At 42.0% G+C, this 19,154-nt stretch overlaps 1 protein-coding gene across 1 annotated transcript in view; it reads left to right on the forward strand.

Annotated features, from left to right (window-relative positions):
* The first annotated feature begins 910 nt into the window (after positions 1 to 910).
* The window catches only part of LOC123749422 (glutamate receptor ionotropic, kainate 2-like), a 146,363-nt gene continuing 128,119 nt past the window's right edge, over positions 911 to 19,154 (forward strand). The window contains exons 1-9 of the mRNA XM_069335563.1: positions 911 to 1,093; positions 5,135 to 5,282; positions 14,223 to 14,363; positions 14,472 to 14,593; positions 14,696 to 14,815; positions 15,608 to 15,831; positions 16,300 to 16,428; positions 17,281 to 17,403; positions 17,706 to 17,769. Coding sequence (XP_069191664.1) covers positions 911 to 1,093; positions 5,135 to 5,282; positions 14,223 to 14,363; positions 14,472 to 14,593; positions 14,696 to 14,815; positions 15,608 to 15,831; positions 16,300 to 16,428; positions 17,281 to 17,403; positions 17,706 to 17,769 — 1,254 coding nt within the window. The remainder of the gene's footprint in view (positions 1,094 to 5,134; positions 5,283 to 14,222; positions 14,364 to 14,471; positions 14,594 to 14,695; positions 14,816 to 15,607; positions 15,832 to 16,299; positions 16,429 to 17,280; positions 17,404 to 17,705; positions 17,770 to 19,154) is intronic.

A 19,154-nucleotide genomic window follows, 5' to 3' on the forward strand; every position in this document is an offset into this window, starting at 1 on the left:
CACCCCTGGTGGCGAGCCAATTGCAAACCTTCAAAATGCAAACTGGCGAGCCTTTCCAGCCTCACACAAGGTCTACGCATTAATACATATGTTTTGCATATACATTTCATTGTGCTATTATTACATCTAATTTTACATATACTATTACAATATGAAATAAATGGACAGGCATGGCGTCGGACTGAGTGGTGATATTGGAACCAAGGGCCTGGCGTACAGCTGTGTGATGGATGTCAGTGGATTTTCAACATCACAATACAGCTACACCAGGCTTAGGGAATCTTGACTGGGGCTTACGTGGTGGTGGTGGAAGCCAATGGGATTCCAACACCACCACACAGCACTACACCAGGCCTTGGGATCCTGAAAAGGGGCTTAAGTGGAACGCAAAAACTCCCTCACCACTCGCACTTTCCAAACAGTGTCTTGAAACACTGAGTAATTATTTACAAACAAACATAAGATGTGAATAAGATATTCATTTCAAGATGGAAAGGGTTCAAATCGATCAAGTTCCAATATTCAGTCGCTGTCATTAGTTGTTGAGCCCGGTACCCATAGTTGTGATTTACATTTTGTCTGAAGATATCGGTAATTGAATAAAACAGAACTAAAAATCTACATAAATAAATGTAATTTATGAACTATATATTAAAAACTTATACAATTGCAACTAGGAACCCAGTTGACCTTAAAGCTACAAAAATAATTAATTTAGGGATCTCCTTAAATAAATAAAAAAAACTTGGCAAACACTGTTTCGAGTGTTAATCAAGCTGATGCTGTGCAGAATCTGTCCATAAAACGAAGTAGTGCTGAATTATTGCTGTTTTTTCATGCAGGGGCATCAATGAAACATCATCGGACGAAAAAAATGACAACCGTGGCAGAGCGGGCCAGGTTTGTGAAAATGTGGATGGATGGCAAGTCTCTCCACGCCATCGCCAGAGAGACGGAAACAGGCGTTACCACCGTCTTCAGGTGGATCCACCGCTGGCAGCAGGAGGGCAACGTCAACACCAAACCTCGCACTCTCAGGAAACAAGTGCCAGAGGAGAACACACTCTCTGCTCACGGAAATGACTCTCTGCAAGTGAGGGCTACAGAGCCCAATACCTACACCGGTCAACGTTCTTATGTGCCATTACCCACTAACCAGGCGTTCACAGTTGCTCTTGGCTACAAATTATTCCAAAGACAATATTTATACACTTACTATTTGAGAGTGTATGAAAACACTCTTATCAACATTCTCAATATTCAATCCTTTTCATAACATTTTCGTTAGTTGTGTCTGGCAAACTGAAAATTATGTAAATGACAAAGATTTGCTACACAAACATTTGAACTTTGAAGTATGAACAATTAAAAATATACAATACCAGGAGATTAAGAGGCGTGAACTTTAATTTCCACAAGAAACATTTATTCACGATGAGGTCGCATAATGAATATTTTTTAATGAGGTGATAATGTCAGCTACTTCAGAACATTCCTTGAACAGAGGCGTCGGAATGATGCAATGAAACGAAGAGTCTATGTGAATAAAGTTTACTAAGAAGAAATATGAGAATATAATATGAACTTGGTTCATGTTATCATAATATCGGTATGTGTTCTCATGAGTAGTGTAATTTTTGACATAAATGCATTTGTCTTATTTTTGTTGGATTGAGATTCTTACACTCTCTTTTTGAGAAACAAAGGTACAATGTTTCTTTAACAAAACTGTTCATATGCACAGTTTTGTTTATGAAACATTAGTAATGTCGACGAGGCTTTTTTCAGGTAAACGATGACAAACCTGGGTAAATGATGCTGGGAGTAACTAGATAAACCGTCTGACTAACCAGGAAAAGGGCAGAAGTAGCCAGAGGTGGAATGCTCGTGGCACATCTTGTTTTCTCGCCACTTAAAAATGGCTCAATATACCTATCGACATACTGTATTTTGGGGGGATTTTTGGACCAGCAACTTATGTCTCCGAAACAAGCAACATTAATCAAGAACAGCATCACAACAACAACTACATACGTAAGGGAGCGAGGGTGAGGTTGAGCCGATGTGCATGACGGCACAACCACTACCTCCACCACTACCACCACCAACACTACCACTACCACTACCACTTCCACCACCACCACCAATACGACGACCACCATCACTACCACCACCCTCACCACCACATCCAGTACCACTACCACAACTACCACCATCACTACCACTACCACCACCACTACCACAACCACCACCACAACTACCCATATATTTTGGATGAGAGCATAAATAGACTCTTGTGTTGGTCAGTTTCTTTTACAAGATAATTCACGAAACCGTGAATATGTTAACAAAAGCACCTTCTGGATGTGCACCTGAAGCTGAAGCTTCTGTTTAACAGAAGCCTAAGACATGCATAACAGGTTAAGCCCCTTGGTGCAACGTTTAGGAAGGGGCTGAAGGGGGTGTCAGCACATGGGCCTCCATGGTTTTGAGGCTAATGGTGGAAGATCCGCCAGAAGGGGGTTATGGAGGGAGCGGGATGGAGTAAGGGGAAGGATGCCAGAGGGACCCAGGACAATGCCTTTGCAGAAAGAGGATGGGTTAAGTTCCAAACATTATGCAATTATAAAATATTTTGTATTGTGGCTGTCTCATAGTACAGTAGTAAAACTTCTACCTCACGTCCGTGGGGTCGGTGGTTCGAGTCTCGTACTCGAGTGAACTCTAGTGAATGAAATTATGCAATTATGTCTCATAGGTGTGTGGTTGACAAACCCCCCCAATCCCCTAAACAGCAACAACTATAACAGATATTATACAAAGCATAATTCACGACACATTAATTAACTGCACTGATAATGTACAACTATCAGACAGTCAGACACACTTATAGATGGGGTAGACAGACAGTTAGACAAGGTGGTAAGAGACAGGTTCCGGCAACACTCAGCAAAGTGTTCTTATAAAACGTGCTCCAGTTTTTTTGGTGTCTTGAACACGTTCTTAGTTTGCCTACCGGGTAATCCAGGCCCGTCTGATAATTATTCATACATAACACGTTTCAATAAATATTACGTATACAATAAACAGGGAAAATACTAGTTCGGTAACAGGGTTGTCAATTTGTGGAACCAATTATAGGGTAATAATAATAGACGTGAGATCCCTTGATTGTTTCAAGACATATATATATATAAATGAGTTTGGGTGGACATAAATAGAAGCTGTCACGCATGGGCTAATAAGCCAGCTGTAATTTCCTTGATTCTTATGTTCTTTTAATTATAGTGTGTCTATTGATAAAAAATAATTAAAATTTCTAAATCAAAGAGGAAAGCTGCTCACCTGACAGGAGATTGGCTACCTTCTGTCGACCTCTTTAGGTCAATCCTTATAGCACCTAAGTTACATTTATTGTAATTAAATTCTTAAATTAAAAATAATATTAAAGTTTTGTTTCTGGCAAAAATACAATAACACTGTTATATTAGCTCTAAATGTGAAATGAAATGATAAAATAATTAGTTTAGGAATTTGATGTACGATACTGCTGGAAGAAGTATCGTACACTGACTGTACATTGTGCACTGATGCCAGTTTAATGATCAGAGAAAATTCCTTTTCATTATTTGAAACTTTTGCCTCTCATTGTACAGTTATCATTATGTAATCATCATTATATAATTATCATTGCATGGGTCTCCAGTGTTATGTATATAGTAAATGTTGTAAATGTATATTCTTTGTGAATTAAAGTTATTGTAAGTTTCAAGCGTGTTTACTGATCCTTTCCTGGTGGGCTCCTGAGCTACCGTGCAGTGAGGACGTGTCGCCTGCTGCTCCGGTGGTTTGAGTCGGTTCTCACTACGTGTAGAGAGCCATGGGGAAGGCTCAGCGCAAGAGGGAATGGAAGCAGCTTTCGGACGAGGAAGGACGGGGGACCGATGTGCAGCAGGCCCCAAAGAAAACTGCTATCGAGGCTTTACCACTTGCTTCTACCAGCAAGTCAGCGGACGTAATGGACCTAGAAAGGACAGCGTCAGTCACACACCAGCCAGTGTCAGTCAATGCTTCTCTGTCCGCAACGCTGCCGCGGGACGGCAGTATGAGTCAGGAGCGGACACCACCGGTTTCACGCCAGCCAATGTCGGCCATTGTTCCTCTCTCCACAGCCCAGCCGCAGGACAGCAGTATGGGACAGGGGAGGACACCACCAGTCTCACACCAGACATCGCCAGCCTCTGCACTTCTTCCGAAATTCAAGATCATGCAGACCGACCACTTTCCTACAGCATATGGAGTAGTAACGGCGATGGAAAAAGAACAACCAGAGCTCAAACTTTCCATTACAGTCAACCTGAAGGGAGAAATAATACTGACACCTCAAGACCAACAGACTGCCCATTACTTAGAGAAGGTAAGAGTCCTGCAGGGGAAACCTGTGTGCTTGGTAAAGCTGGACCCTTCAGAACGACGCACACGAGTCGTGCTTTTGGGATACCCCATCGACTTTCCCCTGAATCCAGTGCTAGAACACAAGCAAGTCCTGAGTGCGGAACGTTGCCACACAAAAGTAGACAAGGCAGCGACGCGTCAGGTTCTGGTGACCGTCATGGGACATGTGCCGGAAACTTTCGGTCTTGGAAATTGGGGGACATACCGACAGAGGCCATACGTCCCGGAACCCCTACGCTGCTTCAGGTGTCAGAAATACGGCCACCATCAGTCACGCTGCACAGGACAGGAGAGGTGCGGAGTGTGCAGCCTGAGACATCCCACCACAGACTGTATTGCCAAGCACAAGGCAAACCAGACCACAACAGCCAAATGTCCAAATTGTGGAGGCAAACATCATGCCTGGAGCACAACCTGCTCTGCACGGAAACAAAAAGTGCAGACAGCTCAGGCCAGGGTCAACACACTGACCAGCGGTACATCCACCAACACCACCGTCTGGAACACTCGTGCACAGCCACAACAGCCACCCGCTCTCACAGAGCAAAATTTCCCGAATCTGTCAATTCCGAATCAGACATTACACGAAAGTGTTACAGAAGTCCAGCAAGTGCAAATGAGCAGAAAACACTTACTTTCGGAATCTACTCACCAGCTATACAGTTTTACCGAGGTCCAGCTGCAAACCATCGTGAAGATCATGGCAGAGACCATTATCAATTGCCTACAGATGACGCAGAACGCCTCCCAACAACAGACTCATGACATCACTTGTGTGATAATGGACAAGATCGTGCAGCAGACCACAGTTACACGAGAAATAGACAGTCTCCGACAGGATGGAGCACAAGAGGACAAACAACGCAACTTGGACATACTGACTACCGACAACAGTCGGCTAGTCAAGACACCGGAACATCGACATTCACAAACGCAACTGCAAGACGCAGTGACCACCCACGATCAACAGACTCTTCCAACACAGGAGACAGACAACACCAGCCAATGCAGTCTGATCTGCAGCAACGCCAACAAAGACGTATTGAACAGCAGAGATGCGCAGGTTCCGCCAACACAAGAAACGGCCGCGAGCAATCAATGCAGTCCGACTTGCAGCAATACCAACAACAAAGTGATGGACCACAGTTCTGCACATATTCCAACATTGCCGGGGTTGACCACGGACAATCAATGCCGTCCGACCTGCAGCACTTCCAACAACATAGCGATGGACCACAGTTATGCACAGATTCCAACAACGTCGGGGATGACCACGAACAATCAATGCAGTCCGATTTGCAGCGACACGACATGCGAGGCGGTGAATATAGAGGTCGATTCCGAGGAGGAGTTCTAGTAGAACAAGCAACACCAACCGAACCCGTCGTCTGGCCATTACGAATTCTGCAGTGGAACATACAAGGTCTTGGAAATAAAAAACACACACTTCAGGAGGCTGCAATCAGCACGAGAGCAGATATAATCGTTTTGGAAGAAACTCTTTTCCCAGCCACGAAATCCTTCAGATTAGCTGGATATCAGCACTATGTTCTCCCGTATGAGCAGGGGAGACTAAGAGGATTAATGACCCTAGTCGGAAACACCATACCCAGCAAGAAAATAGACTCGGTTTCATGTGGGGATGGAGTAGAGGTATTAGCAGTTACAGTGAATATGGCTAATTTTGAGCTCCTCATATACAACGTCTACAAGCCCCCTAGACATAAACTAGAAGCAGAGGCAGTGCTTGCCTTGGCCACGCAGGAAAATTTAATTCTTGCTGGAGATTTTAATGCTCATCATCCAGAGTTAGGTGCAACTGGGCCAGCCAATGCAGATGGGCGCCATTTAGCTGCAGCTCTGCGAGAAGTACCTGAAATTACACTTCTCAACACTGGGGAACCCACTCACATTCTAGGAGGTTCCCTTGATCTTACATTCATCTCCACAGCACTCCAGCAACAGGCGAAGTGGGAAGTAGACCCGGTGATCACTAGTGACCACTATGCTACTGTCACGACACTCAACCTGGCACGACCTCCTACACCTCCTGCGCGGCCTCGGTGGAATTTAGGGAAGGCCAATTGGAATGTATACCAGGAAGAACTTGAAAAATGGTATGCAACGTACACGCCACCTGAGGATTTGAACATACACGAGACCAATCTGCAGGAAGCCGTTGCAGCTGCTGCGAGCAAAGCTATTCCAATCATTATCACAGGTAACACGAAACGAAAGAACTATTGGTTCTATAGTAATGACGTTAAAGAACAGAACCACAGAGTCAATATCTTCAGAAAACATCTAAAGAGAAACCCCACACCAGAAGGAAGAACTCTGCTACGAGCGGTGATATCTGAAGCAAGGCGAGTTTCTAGAGAAGTAAAGGAGGCAAGATGGTTTGAGTGGTGTCAAACTCTAAATGAACATAGTAGTCTTGGCAAGATATGGGGTCAGATTAAAACTATATCAGGTCGACCAGCCCGGCCAAAGGCATGTATTCAACCATTGCAGGAGGCTGAGAGACTTGCTCTCCAATTTGCAGAAAGAACAGCTTCATATCAGCTTCCTGCAATGGTCCGAAGGCAGCAAGAACACTTAAAACAAGAGAGGATGACAGTCATTCATGAGGGCTTAGCTATAAATGACGAATGTGACTGTCCCTTCACCGAACAGGAACTAAGCAGAGCCAAAAAGGGTGGTAAGGACACTGCACCAGGTGCTGATAACATTACATACTCAATGATCGCACATGCAGGTCCTGCTGGAGACCGAGGGATGTTGGACGTCATCAATGCGTCTTGGCAGCAAGGCAAACTACCGCCCTCTTGGAAGAAAGCAGACATCATACCGATTCCTAAGCCGAATGAACCTGGCAATTACAGACCCATTTCCTTAACATCATGCGTTAGTAAAACTGCAGAACGGATGGTCTTAAATAGGCTACTGTGGAAGACTGGAGACCTTCATAAACACATATTTGGCTTCACTAGAGGTGTAGGTACTGCCAACTGCATAGCAACATTACTAGGAACAGTTAACTCTGGTCCAGCTATAGTGGTCTTCCTTGATCTGGAAAAAGCATTTGAACTTGCAAGCCCGCCAGCAATACTACACACCTTAGTTAAAAAAGGTGTGAGGGGGAAAATGCTAGCATGGATTCAAGATTACCTAAGTCACAGGTATGCCAGAGTAAAGTTGCAAGGACAAGTGTCGGACTACCACTTGCACGAGAATGGGACTCCACAAGGAGGAGTCCTCAGTCCTAGTCTTTTTAACATCCTTATGGAAAACCTTGTTACCATGTCCTTTACAGAAGGGGTTACATTGCTCAGCTATGCTGATGATCTAGCATTAGTCGTTACGGGTCCTTCACTTCTAAATAAAGCTCAAGGTGCTTTAGATCAAGTGACATCTGAATGCAGTGTTTTAGGGCTAAAAATATCTGCACAGAAGTCTAAGGCGATGAGACTAGGTGGCAAGGCTCCAGACAGGCACCTACGCATTCAGGACATTAACCTTCAGTGGGTTCCACAATATCGATATCTCGGAGTGTGGATTGATTTTAAGATGACATTCAATAAGCAAATTCAATATCTAAAGGAGAAAGCAAAGTCACGAATAAATATAATGAGAGCAATCACAGGGCCCCGTCTAGGAGCGGGACACAGAGTGTTGAGAATGTTTTACATACACGCCGTTCGTTCCCTGGTTGATTATGCAGCACCTGCCTTGCTCACTCTTTCTCCTGGTCAGTGGGCAAACGTTGAGGTTCTTCAAAATGATGCATTGCGAGTCATAACAGGTGCTCCCAGATGGACTAAAATCCTGAACCTAAGACTAGAGACAAAGCTAACGTCGATTGAAATAAGGGTAAAGGGGATTGCTGCGTGCATGCTGACCAAGATATTGACTAGACCTAGAATCAGTTCACTTAAAGATTTGCTCACTGGAGCACTATCTCTGGACAGAAGAGCCTCCAATAGCAACAGGTGGACCCATTGTGCGATAAACGCCATCGATACGTTCGATATGGCAAACACAGTCACTGAGAGGGGTGTCGACGACATACATGCAGACTTTGTTATACAAGCCCCTTGGGAATCTCTGCCAGCAGACTTTCAGATTATGGCTCTTGACGGAAAGAAGAACCAGACACATCCTCATCTGCTACGTCACATTGCACAGATGCATATAGAAGCAAACATGGCATCCGACAGCTTCACTTACTTCACGGATGGGTCAGTAGACCAGCAGGGACAGGAAACCGGAGCTGCAGTTAAAGCAGGAAACTCTGTATATAGTTGGAGGCTCTCAAATGGGTGTTCGACTTTACAGACTGAGATGCTAGCCATTCAAAAGGCTTTGGAACATGCTCTTGCTGAACACCGCCAACATGTTATCGTCCATACAGATTCGAGAACCGCCATTGAAACCTTGCAACAGGAACACATATGTGATAACATCCATCTGATCACCAATGTCTTATCATTCATGCACACACTCCACCGACAAGTCCGACGGGTGCTTATCAACTGGGTGCCAAGTCATGTGGGACTATTAGGTAATGACATTGCTGACGAAGCTGCAAAACTTGCTACTAAGAGGAGGAATGTAGACATTTACATACCACCGAGTCTCTCCCAGATGAAGAAAGTGATTCGAAACAGAGCAATGCGAAGGCTGTACAGTGACCACAACACAGCAGTTGCAACATCAGGATCTGCGGGTTGGTACAAGAATTCCACCAACTACGAACCACTTAGTTTGATGAAAGGGGGCAGTAGAACAACAGAAGTGCACTTACATCGCATCAGGCTTGGATATCCATGTGCATGGGAAATAGGCTTACGGGTTCCGGAAGGTGAGAGGAAATGTCAACACTGTGGAGAAATGCCCGACAGACCACTGGAACATTATCTAACACAGTGCACAGTTACAAACCCGTTAAGATTTCACCTTCGATTCGACAGAGCAGAGGAAGTTGTTAAACACATATGGCAAAATCTTACTGAAGCGACCATACGGGTCATACATACTCATCCTCCGCCCAGGTAAACCAGAAACGAGCGTCACTTAGTGGGCCAGCCAGAGGCTTAGGGCCCGCGCAGGATTATCCCTGCTAAAAAGAGAAAAAAAAAAAAAAAAAAAAGATCCTTTCCTTACATGACACCAATGGTTTATTTTCTTCACGACATCAAAATGAATATAAGATATTTTTTAATATTATTATTAAAAGAATCCATTGGTTATAGAACATGCCTAGTTAACTGTGTAAGCTGTGAGGAAATTTTTTTTCAGAGTTATCATCTCAAACAGTTTCAATTTATCAATATCGGAAGGGTAAAAGTAAACTCTACAAGAAACAAAAAATTGTTGTATAATAAAAAAAGAAACTTGAGAGTTCTTAGAACAGGAAGATCTAGGACCTGTGAAAGCTTCAGTTTGAATGTTACATAACTCATGAAGTCCCGTGAAGCATGAATCATGGTGAGAACAAACTAATGTAACTCTGCTGAGGGAGGCCAGTTGCAAGCTTAGATGTGAATTCAGGTGGACCGATAACAACTAGATCTTTGTGCAGATGATGAGTCACAGTAACGTAGTGTTATGACCCCACGTAGCCTGAAGAAAGAGTCTACCCCTTATGAGAGTTATTCAACAAACTATCCCTAATTGAGAGGTCAAAGGAAATGTGGGTATGTGAATATATATTAAATACTTGGCAAATGTTATGGAACAGTTTAAAAGCATGGGCAGAGGATAAATATGTGAATAAATGTCTTGACATTAGATGTCGAGGTTTTGCTGACAAGGAATGAAGCTCGCTGTGAACATCTTGAACTCACTCGAGCAGCAGAGGTCGTGAGAGGAGGTTGCACTGTGTTTGTACTCCTGGCAGTAAAGGAGGAACCCCTAGTTGCATGTCCCTACAAGAGAATGGAGCTAGTCAGGCATTTGTGTATGAAGTCTGAGGATGACTTAGTGCTCGAGTCAGGACTAGGAGAATCCTGGTGAGGCAGTCCTATAGCGATTTCGTGGGCGACCTGTGTGAGCACCACGTGGGCGTCATCGAGTGAACGCCCCACATCAGATAAATTCTGTGGCAAGTCTATTTAACCAGTTGTTAGTGATTGCCTGTGATTGATCATGTTCCCAGTGATCATGGCAAGTATGGATACATTAGATACGTTTTGCTAAGGCAGTGAGCTGAAATAAGAGGGTAGAGACGGAGGAACATCCTGGAAGGCGAAGTGACGCATCCACCCTCTCCGGAGGCCAGTGGTTGACTAAGCGAGGGGAGCTTGGAATCGCCCGAACGGGGGTGTACTCATGACATGTTGGAGTTTAAAGAGATGTCGAGTGAAGGAGACTTATTTTGTGTGAATACATTTAATTATGTTTTAGTAGGAAATCACTTTACACCTGTGCGAAAATACAGGTCTGGACAGTAGCTGAAGATATGATGATCAAACCATACATCAGAAGTGAGGAGACGATGACGTCTCAGCCCGTCCTGAACCACTATCAAGGCCTGTCATAGAAGAGCAGAACGTACAAGCAAATATATAAGGCAAGATCTTTTTTCTGAATTACAATGTATATTTTAGTAGCAGAGGAACTACCTCTGTTAACAGCCCTCTAACCAGGAAACATCCTTCACGCCCACCTTCCTCTTAATATTGACTTTACATCAAACACAGATCATGTCGGTGGAGTACAGTATAGTGCTGACAGCCCCGGAAGGAACAAGACAGGGCTGCCCAGTGTTGTGGTTGACGGTGTCAACATGTTGCTTCTCTCCAGCCATGATCTGTGTTTGATGTAAAGTCAGTATTAAGATGAAGGTGTGTGTGATGGTTATTTACCTGGTTTAACAGTGGATAATAGTTTCACAATCTAACAACCGAGGTGTGGTTCAAAGGGAGTAAAATCAGAGAGCTGTTACTATCTACATGAACTTGTACAGACGCTGACTTGCTTTAACAAAGACAACAGAGCTTCCATTAACTCCCATTCCACGACGAACCACATGTGGCAAATCAGTCTGGTATTGGCGGAACAGCTCTCACACAACTGAATAGCTGAGGCCAAGAATATATTATTTATTAACCTATTGTTAGCTGTAGTACTAATCATATTATTCAGTAGTTTATTTATATCCACTATTAGTGGTATAGGCTATGTACATATAACCTCTCCCCACCACTTAGGATCAGGTAAATGCCTAGCAGGAAATTTTTTAAACTCAGTCCACTTTGAAGAAATATCAATAAACTAAAAGTAAATTGAATAAATCAATAAAGTAAATTAAAACTTAAACAAATGCCTGCTAGGAAAATACATTACATAAGTTTGGTCCCTCGAACCGAGTACAATACTTCCCAAGGAAGTATTGTACTGTTTGCTGACTGGAGAGGGAGGCTACTCTCCGTCTATGAACACCAGTGTTTATGTACAATGTTGGAGCTCCTCCCACGGAGTGCCTCTCCAAAATACGGTTATATTTTGTGTCTATTATATGACGATAGGAAGGAGCCTTTTATTTTATGGTATATTTCATTAAGTTAAAGCATAGAAAACCCGTTTCTATTTATTATAATGTTTAGACTGGTAAATAAAAGTTATGTGATGTTAATATATGGTCTTATGATATTTCGGATCTCCCAATTCGCTATAATCCTTTTATGACTAGCTAATGTAACCAGTATAACCAGGTTTCCTGGTTATATTGGATGTTAGTTATCTAGTTTATTTCTGTCAGAATTTCCCTCACTCCTTTATCAGAATACTCCCTCTGCTTCCTATACAACATATATTTCGTAGTTACAGATTATTGGAAAGCAACAGCTGCCTTGTATATGTGTGGTATTCATGCATGAGGCAAGCTACATATGCGTAATTTCATTTGTATAAATATCTTATAAACAATTTATTTTATTTGTAATTTTTGGTTAGAGATGTAACAGTTATATCACTATAATGTTGTGAATGTATACAGAGATAATTGTTTCTTGATGGTGGATAATGTTATTTTCCCTGCATAAATGAATAAATGAGATAAATTTAGGTTTACAAATACTCTAGTATATGATCGCAGGGTTAAGAATTATTATTGACATTCATGGTTAATAAATTCTTATGAATTTTACGAATGCGTGTAAATGAAGAAGTAAACAGATGGTCAATCAGGTAAATAAGTATATGTGGTGACTGGCGGATATGTGTAAATAGTGCTCCCACCATCATTACTGAAAAGGGTGAATTTCGAGAATAGTTTACATTCCTGGAAATACACAGTAGAATGACTGCAACTGCCATCTTGATTAATGTTGATAAGTTAATGATTTATCATTAACTGACAAATAGAAAAAATGTTATGTCAAATTTGACTTGCTTGCTGTGCTTTGGTTCCACCTATCCTGGGCAGTGGATGCTGAATTACCAAGTCAAGAACAGGTGGCGGTTTAAGCTGCTACACGGACTCTGTGTACTGGTAGGATGAAAGTTGGAAATCTATTTGCAATTTTGACGAGATGAAATGTACGATTTTAATTATTTTCTTATGACTGATACAGAGATGTCAGGTTAGTAACAAACATTGAAATACTAAACATGAACATATCAACACCCTATAAATGTATTGAAAAATTAGCATATGTAATGGAAAATAAAATGGGAAAATTTGGATATTTTTGTGTATAATTTCCTTTAATATTAATGTGTTAGAACACTGAAATTAATAAATGTAGAAATATATATATGAAACATTAACCATTGACTGAATAGAAAGGAGACAAATTGAGCCTGAAATATTTCCAAATGATAGAATAATTTTGATTGGAAGCAGGTTGATTTGTTTGTCAGATAAAATAAGCAAAATTAATATCACACACAAAATAGCGACAAAGATGCACATAAACCATTTGGGCAGAACTAATATAAACCATCAAACAACAAATAAAAGAAGTTGTAGCCTTCCAGCCCTTCATAGAATGACAAGGGATCCACAGTGCCACAAGTTGATGAAGAGTACCATAATATACTTTAATATTTCAGTCATCACAGAGATAAGACGATTCGATTGGGCGGCCAATATATTTTTACCAGGTTTTTGTGCTTGTGGTCGTTTTACCTGGTGCTCTGTGAGAAAGGTGAAGAAATTATTCCACGTTAGATTCCACCTGCTGGCAAGTATGATGAAAATATTAAATTGCTGGAGGAATTGGTCCATCTTTATGTATGGACGGATCATACTTTAAAATTTATTCTCGACTTCTGTACATATTTTCACATGAAATCAAGGTATCACCTTTTTCAGGACTTCATGTCACTTAAACGATGCAAGCAAAATCGTTGACTGTGCTTCACTAGAAAAGTGTTTGGGTTTTATATTATTTTTCTAAACTGTGATTATGAGTTTGTGCATCCCTGCAATGTGTTTTTGTTTAAGAAAAACATTGCAGAAGTAGTGTAAACTGTTCCCACCAAAATGCAACTAAATGTGACGCAATATGTATTTGTATTGTGTGACTTATGTTTTTTATTGTGTGACTTGCCATGTGTTTTTGTATTGAGTATGTACTTGGCATGAATTGTTTGAGCATCACAGTTCATTTTCTTCATTTGTTGGATGAAAACTAAAGAATCACAGATCTCTAATTATTGCATTGTGTTAGTTGATTGTGCTTCTAGCACAAGCCAGTAAATTGGATTTAGACTTCCATTGATGTCTCTTACTCTATTACTTTAACATTTTTGTGAAGAATTGGAACTACTAATGATGTTAGTCGACGCATTCACAGCCTCCCCTGGATGGGTCAAAATGGTGACAGTGCTTAAGAATGCCCTGCTTTTCCTGTCTGTTACTGCCTTGCTGGTCGACAAGCAGCTACATCTACCTTATGGTAAAGTCAAACAAAAACATATATAATGTTTACCTGGTTATAATGCAACAAAGATATGCAAGTGAATGCATTTGCTGATGCTGGATGGCTTTATTTCTGAAACAACAGCATCGTCACCACCACCAGCAACAGCCAGGGCTCTCCAGGCAGTCCTGTCAAGCGAGTCTGACTCCCATTCCTCACTTGTCTTCTTCACAGACGGCGGCTATTGGCCAACTGCGGTCTTCAAGGTTTGTGAGAGTGACTCCATCTTCCCGCATGGGATTTGCTCAAAAAATATCATCGATTTCTGTACATATTTTCGCATGAAATAAACGTTTCACCTATTTCAGGAATTCATGTCACTTACGCGATCAAGAATTCCAGTGTCGCTGTTCGAATTGGCATTTCATTCACCTGGCGCTAACCTAACGCAGGCTCAGTTCTCCTGGATGACAGTAGAGGCTGAAAGAGTAAGTGCCAACTTATATACCTCAAGGAAACACTTCCTAATTATTACCGAGGTGGACGAGCCACTCAAATATTACTGTTAGAGTAGGTCCGTTACTTTTGCAGTAGTACTGAAAACCATAGGTCACTCTTTTATTACTGCCAAGGCGGTTATCTAATATTCTCCTCACTTGTGAGGGAGAAGGTCGCCTTAGGATGCACACCACAGTGGCAGGTGGGCAAGCGTTTCATCAGTACTGAGGTGTAGAGGTCTTCCGGACTTCACTAGTGAAGCTAAGCTGATAGGTCACTCACATCACTACTGAGGGGGGTAGGTTACTCTCACATCACTGCTGAGGCTGGTCACTCTCACATTGCCACTCTCTCGTCACTGCTGTGGCGGGTAGGTCACTCTCATCACTGTTGAGGCGAGTTGGTCACTCTCACATCACTACTGAGGCGGGTAGGTTATTCTCACATCACTACTGAGACGGGTAGGTCACTTTCCTCTCACTATTGAGGCAGGAAGGTTACTCTCACTTCACTACTGAGGTGGAAAGGTGACTCCCACATCACTACTGAGGCGGGTAGGTCACTTTCACATCACTACTGAGGGGGTAGGTCACTCCCACATCACTACTGAGGCGGAAAGGTCACTCCCACATCTCTACTGAGGTGGGTAGGTCACTCCCACATCTCTACTGAGGCGGGTAGGTCACTCCCACATCTCTACTGAGGCGGGTAGGTCACTCTCACATCACTACTGAGGCGGGTAGGTCACTCTCACATAACATCTACTATGTTGACGTCAACAGGTGCGGCAGGTGTCATGGTGCGTGACGGTGGTGGTGGTGAGCGACGACCTCGCCTTCCTCACCGCCTTCGCCCAGTGGTCCCTCAAGGGCCGCCTCCTGGTGTGGTCGACGAGGCTCCTGGTCGTCACCCGCCTCCCCCTCCATCACCTGCAGGTCCTCCATGGGTTGCTCTCCATGACCAACTCCATGCTGCTCATTGTGGAAGAAACACTAATTGGTGTTAGGCACGCTATAAATATATATTTTCTTATCATTATATATTAGTATTATGCAAATGATCCGAATGTATAAAGAGCTGCAATACATGTCGTATTAAACATACCTGGTTCGATGAAGACATATTTAGACTCTATGACAATGTAGTACGAACAATGCTCCAAAATGTACTAAAATTAACAATACAAAACTCTACCATTGTTTGCAAAAGATGTTGGAATTTGTTACCGAATACCTGTTACAAGTACTATCATTTTTGGTGGATAGTTTATTAATATAACATCTGCCAGGTTTATGTTCTTGTTTTGACAGTAGGAGTTTTATCTTATATTAATTTTAGCATTGTATTGTGGAACAAGAAGATAAGTTTCTACTCTTAGTCTACGTAATGTCCAATGCATATCATAGTACATATTTTGACATGTAAAGATGCCAATATTTTAATATTAAATAGATTTTTTCACAACCACATGAAGGTGCAGTGGGTTTGTGTCCCTGCCATACAGTCCCAGTGGAACCCTGGGATTGAAAGTGGCTTCCTGGACTGCTCAAGAAGGCCTCGTCCTCACCTCCAACATCCCGCTCTTCCCTGACAAGTTCTCCAGGTGAGTTCATGATTGAACAGAAGATAAAAATATAAATCCATGTAAATCGATATTACAGTTCCTTATAAGAATAGTATAAAGAAAATATTGTTGTAGAAAGAACCATAATGGAATGTTCTCAAACTGCAACATATTTTCAGTACACATTAAGATGCTCTCAAAGAGCGAGTGGCAGAAAATGTTTGCTATAGTGAGAGAAATAGACAAAAACATTCAGTTAGCATAGATACTGCATATATATATATATGTCGTACCTAGTAGCCAGAACGCACTTCTCAGCCTACTACGCAAGGCCCGATTTGCCTAATACGCCAAGTTTTCATGAATTAATGTTTTTTCGACTACCAAACCTACCTAACCTAACCTAACCTAACTTTTTCTGCTACCTAACCGAACCTAACCTATAAAGATAGGTTAGGTTAGGTTAGGTAGGGTTGGTTAGGTTCGGTCATATATCTACGTTATTTTAACATTTTAACTCCAATAAAAAAAAATTGACCTCATAGATAATGAAATGGGTAGCTTTATCATTTCATAAGAAAAAAATTAGAGAAAATATATTAATTCAGGAAAACTTGGCTTATTAGGCAAATCGGGCCTTGCATAGTAGGCTGAGAAGTGCGTTCTGGCTACTAGGTACGACATATATATATATATATATATATATATATATATATATATATATATATATATATATATATATATATATATATATATATATATATATATATATATATATTTTTTTTTTTTTTTTTTCCCTGAATATAAAACTTGGAATGTGCTCGCATTTATTTTTATGCTGTAATAAATATTTTGTGTCTTCGTACCTAAAAGATTTGTATACATTATCAGATTTATTGAGCGTCCAAGTCTCAAAATAGCAGTCGATCAGGCCCACCTGATAGGTACAAATATCAGACTGGGAAGACGAGAAGATGAAGCCCTGGAATATTTAGGACAAGGCCTGAATTTTACGTAGGTTTTGTTTTTGTGAAACCGCGAATTTTCTTGATTGGATTTTTTAATATATTTTATCTTTTATGATAAGTTTTTTGGTGATATAAAATTCAGTTTATGTGAGTAAAATTTGCTCTGATATTACGACCATAATACTAATATGCTTCATATCACAAAATACTGCATATGCTCTTGGTTTTTTGAGATGAAATGTGATTTGTCTTACCATTAATTTTTCCAATGCAAACGATTTTTTTACCACATACGAATATTTTAAATATTTAATTTCAACTTTCTCCTATTTCTTAATTTTTTTCAAGATACAGGCATATGATTCCTTCTGGCGGATTGCGGGCTGGCGTGGTGGATATGGTGGCCAAACAGGTAATTTAAAATCCTTTGCAGTCAATGAGTCACAACAACGTGGATGAAGATATGATGTCTAAACCACACACCAGAAATTAAAGAAACGACCATGATTCGGTCCGTCTTGGACTATTATCAAGTCGATTGTGATTAGAAGAGGGTTGTTGTTGTTGTTTTAGATTCTGGGACCTGATGGCTGTGTGGACAGTGCTCGGGATTCGTAGTCCTAAGGTTCCGGGTTCGATACCCAGAGGAGGAGGAAACAAATGGGCAGAGTTTCTTTCATCCCTGATGCCCTGTTCACCTAGCAATAAATGGGTACCTGGGGATTAGACAGCTGCTACGGGCTGCTTCCTGGGGATGTGTAACAAAAAAGGAGGCCTGATCGAAGACTGGGCCACGGGAACACTAAGCCCCGATATCATCTAAAATTACCCTCAAGATCTCAAGACAGCTACTCGGAATAAAACGTTCCAAATAGAACGTGAAAACATGGGGGGAAGACCATGGGTATTGTTCTTAACCCCTCCAAGTGCGAAATTATTGCATCCAGTGAGGTAATCATTAGGGCAGTGAAATCTGTTTTACCAGAAGTCTCAGTCAATAAACCCACCGACAGCACACTACCACACTACTTGGAGCACCTCTGGATCCCAGTGCCATTGCTGCAGTCCGTGACGAAAAGTTTAACGACCTAAAGAGGATAGAAGAGAGAATGGGAGACTTGGACTCCCATGATGCCCTCTACCTTTTCAGAGAGTGCCTTGCCCAGGCTAACATACTTTTTAAGGTGTGCACCCAATTTTGGCAACCCACTTCTAAATCAATATGATGAGCTCCTCAGGTCAAAATTCAGGACGGTGCTCAACCTTGATTTAGATGACAGTAAGTGGGACCAAACAACACTACCAGTGAGATTTTGGAGGATAGGCATACAAAAGGCAACTGACGTAGAACTTCCAACATTCTTATCCTCATGCACAGCGGCCAACGAATTATTAGTGAAGATCCTACTAGAGCGTATGAGAAACAAAGCGGGAACTCAAGATCAAACATTCATCGAAGCAGCCAGACAATGGGAAACCATTGAACACCCACTACCCCGACCACAAGCCCCAAAAGATCACAAGCAAGGCCCACTGGGATAGCCCCATAATGGAAAAGACTGTCATAACAATGATTGAAAACGCAGATGCTGAAAACAAGCCCGGCTCCTAGCGGTAACAGCACCCCGCGCCAGGGATTTTTTATTTGCTGTGCCCAATGCAGCCCTGGGAACTCGTCTCAATCATGACGCTCTCCGCACTGGAGTTGCCCTTCGCCTTGCCACTTCCCATCCTCACCGAACATAGGTGCATGAGCGGAAATGCGATGGCAGACCAATATGGTCAGCATGGTCTGGT

The sequence above is a fragment of the Procambarus clarkii genome, chromosome 4 (assembly GCF_040958095.1).
Source record: "Procambarus clarkii isolate CNS0578487 chromosome 4, FALCON_Pclarkii_2.0, whole genome shotgun sequence".
NCBI lineage: Eukaryota > Metazoa > Arthropoda > Malacostraca > Decapoda > Cambaridae > Procambarus > Procambarus clarkii.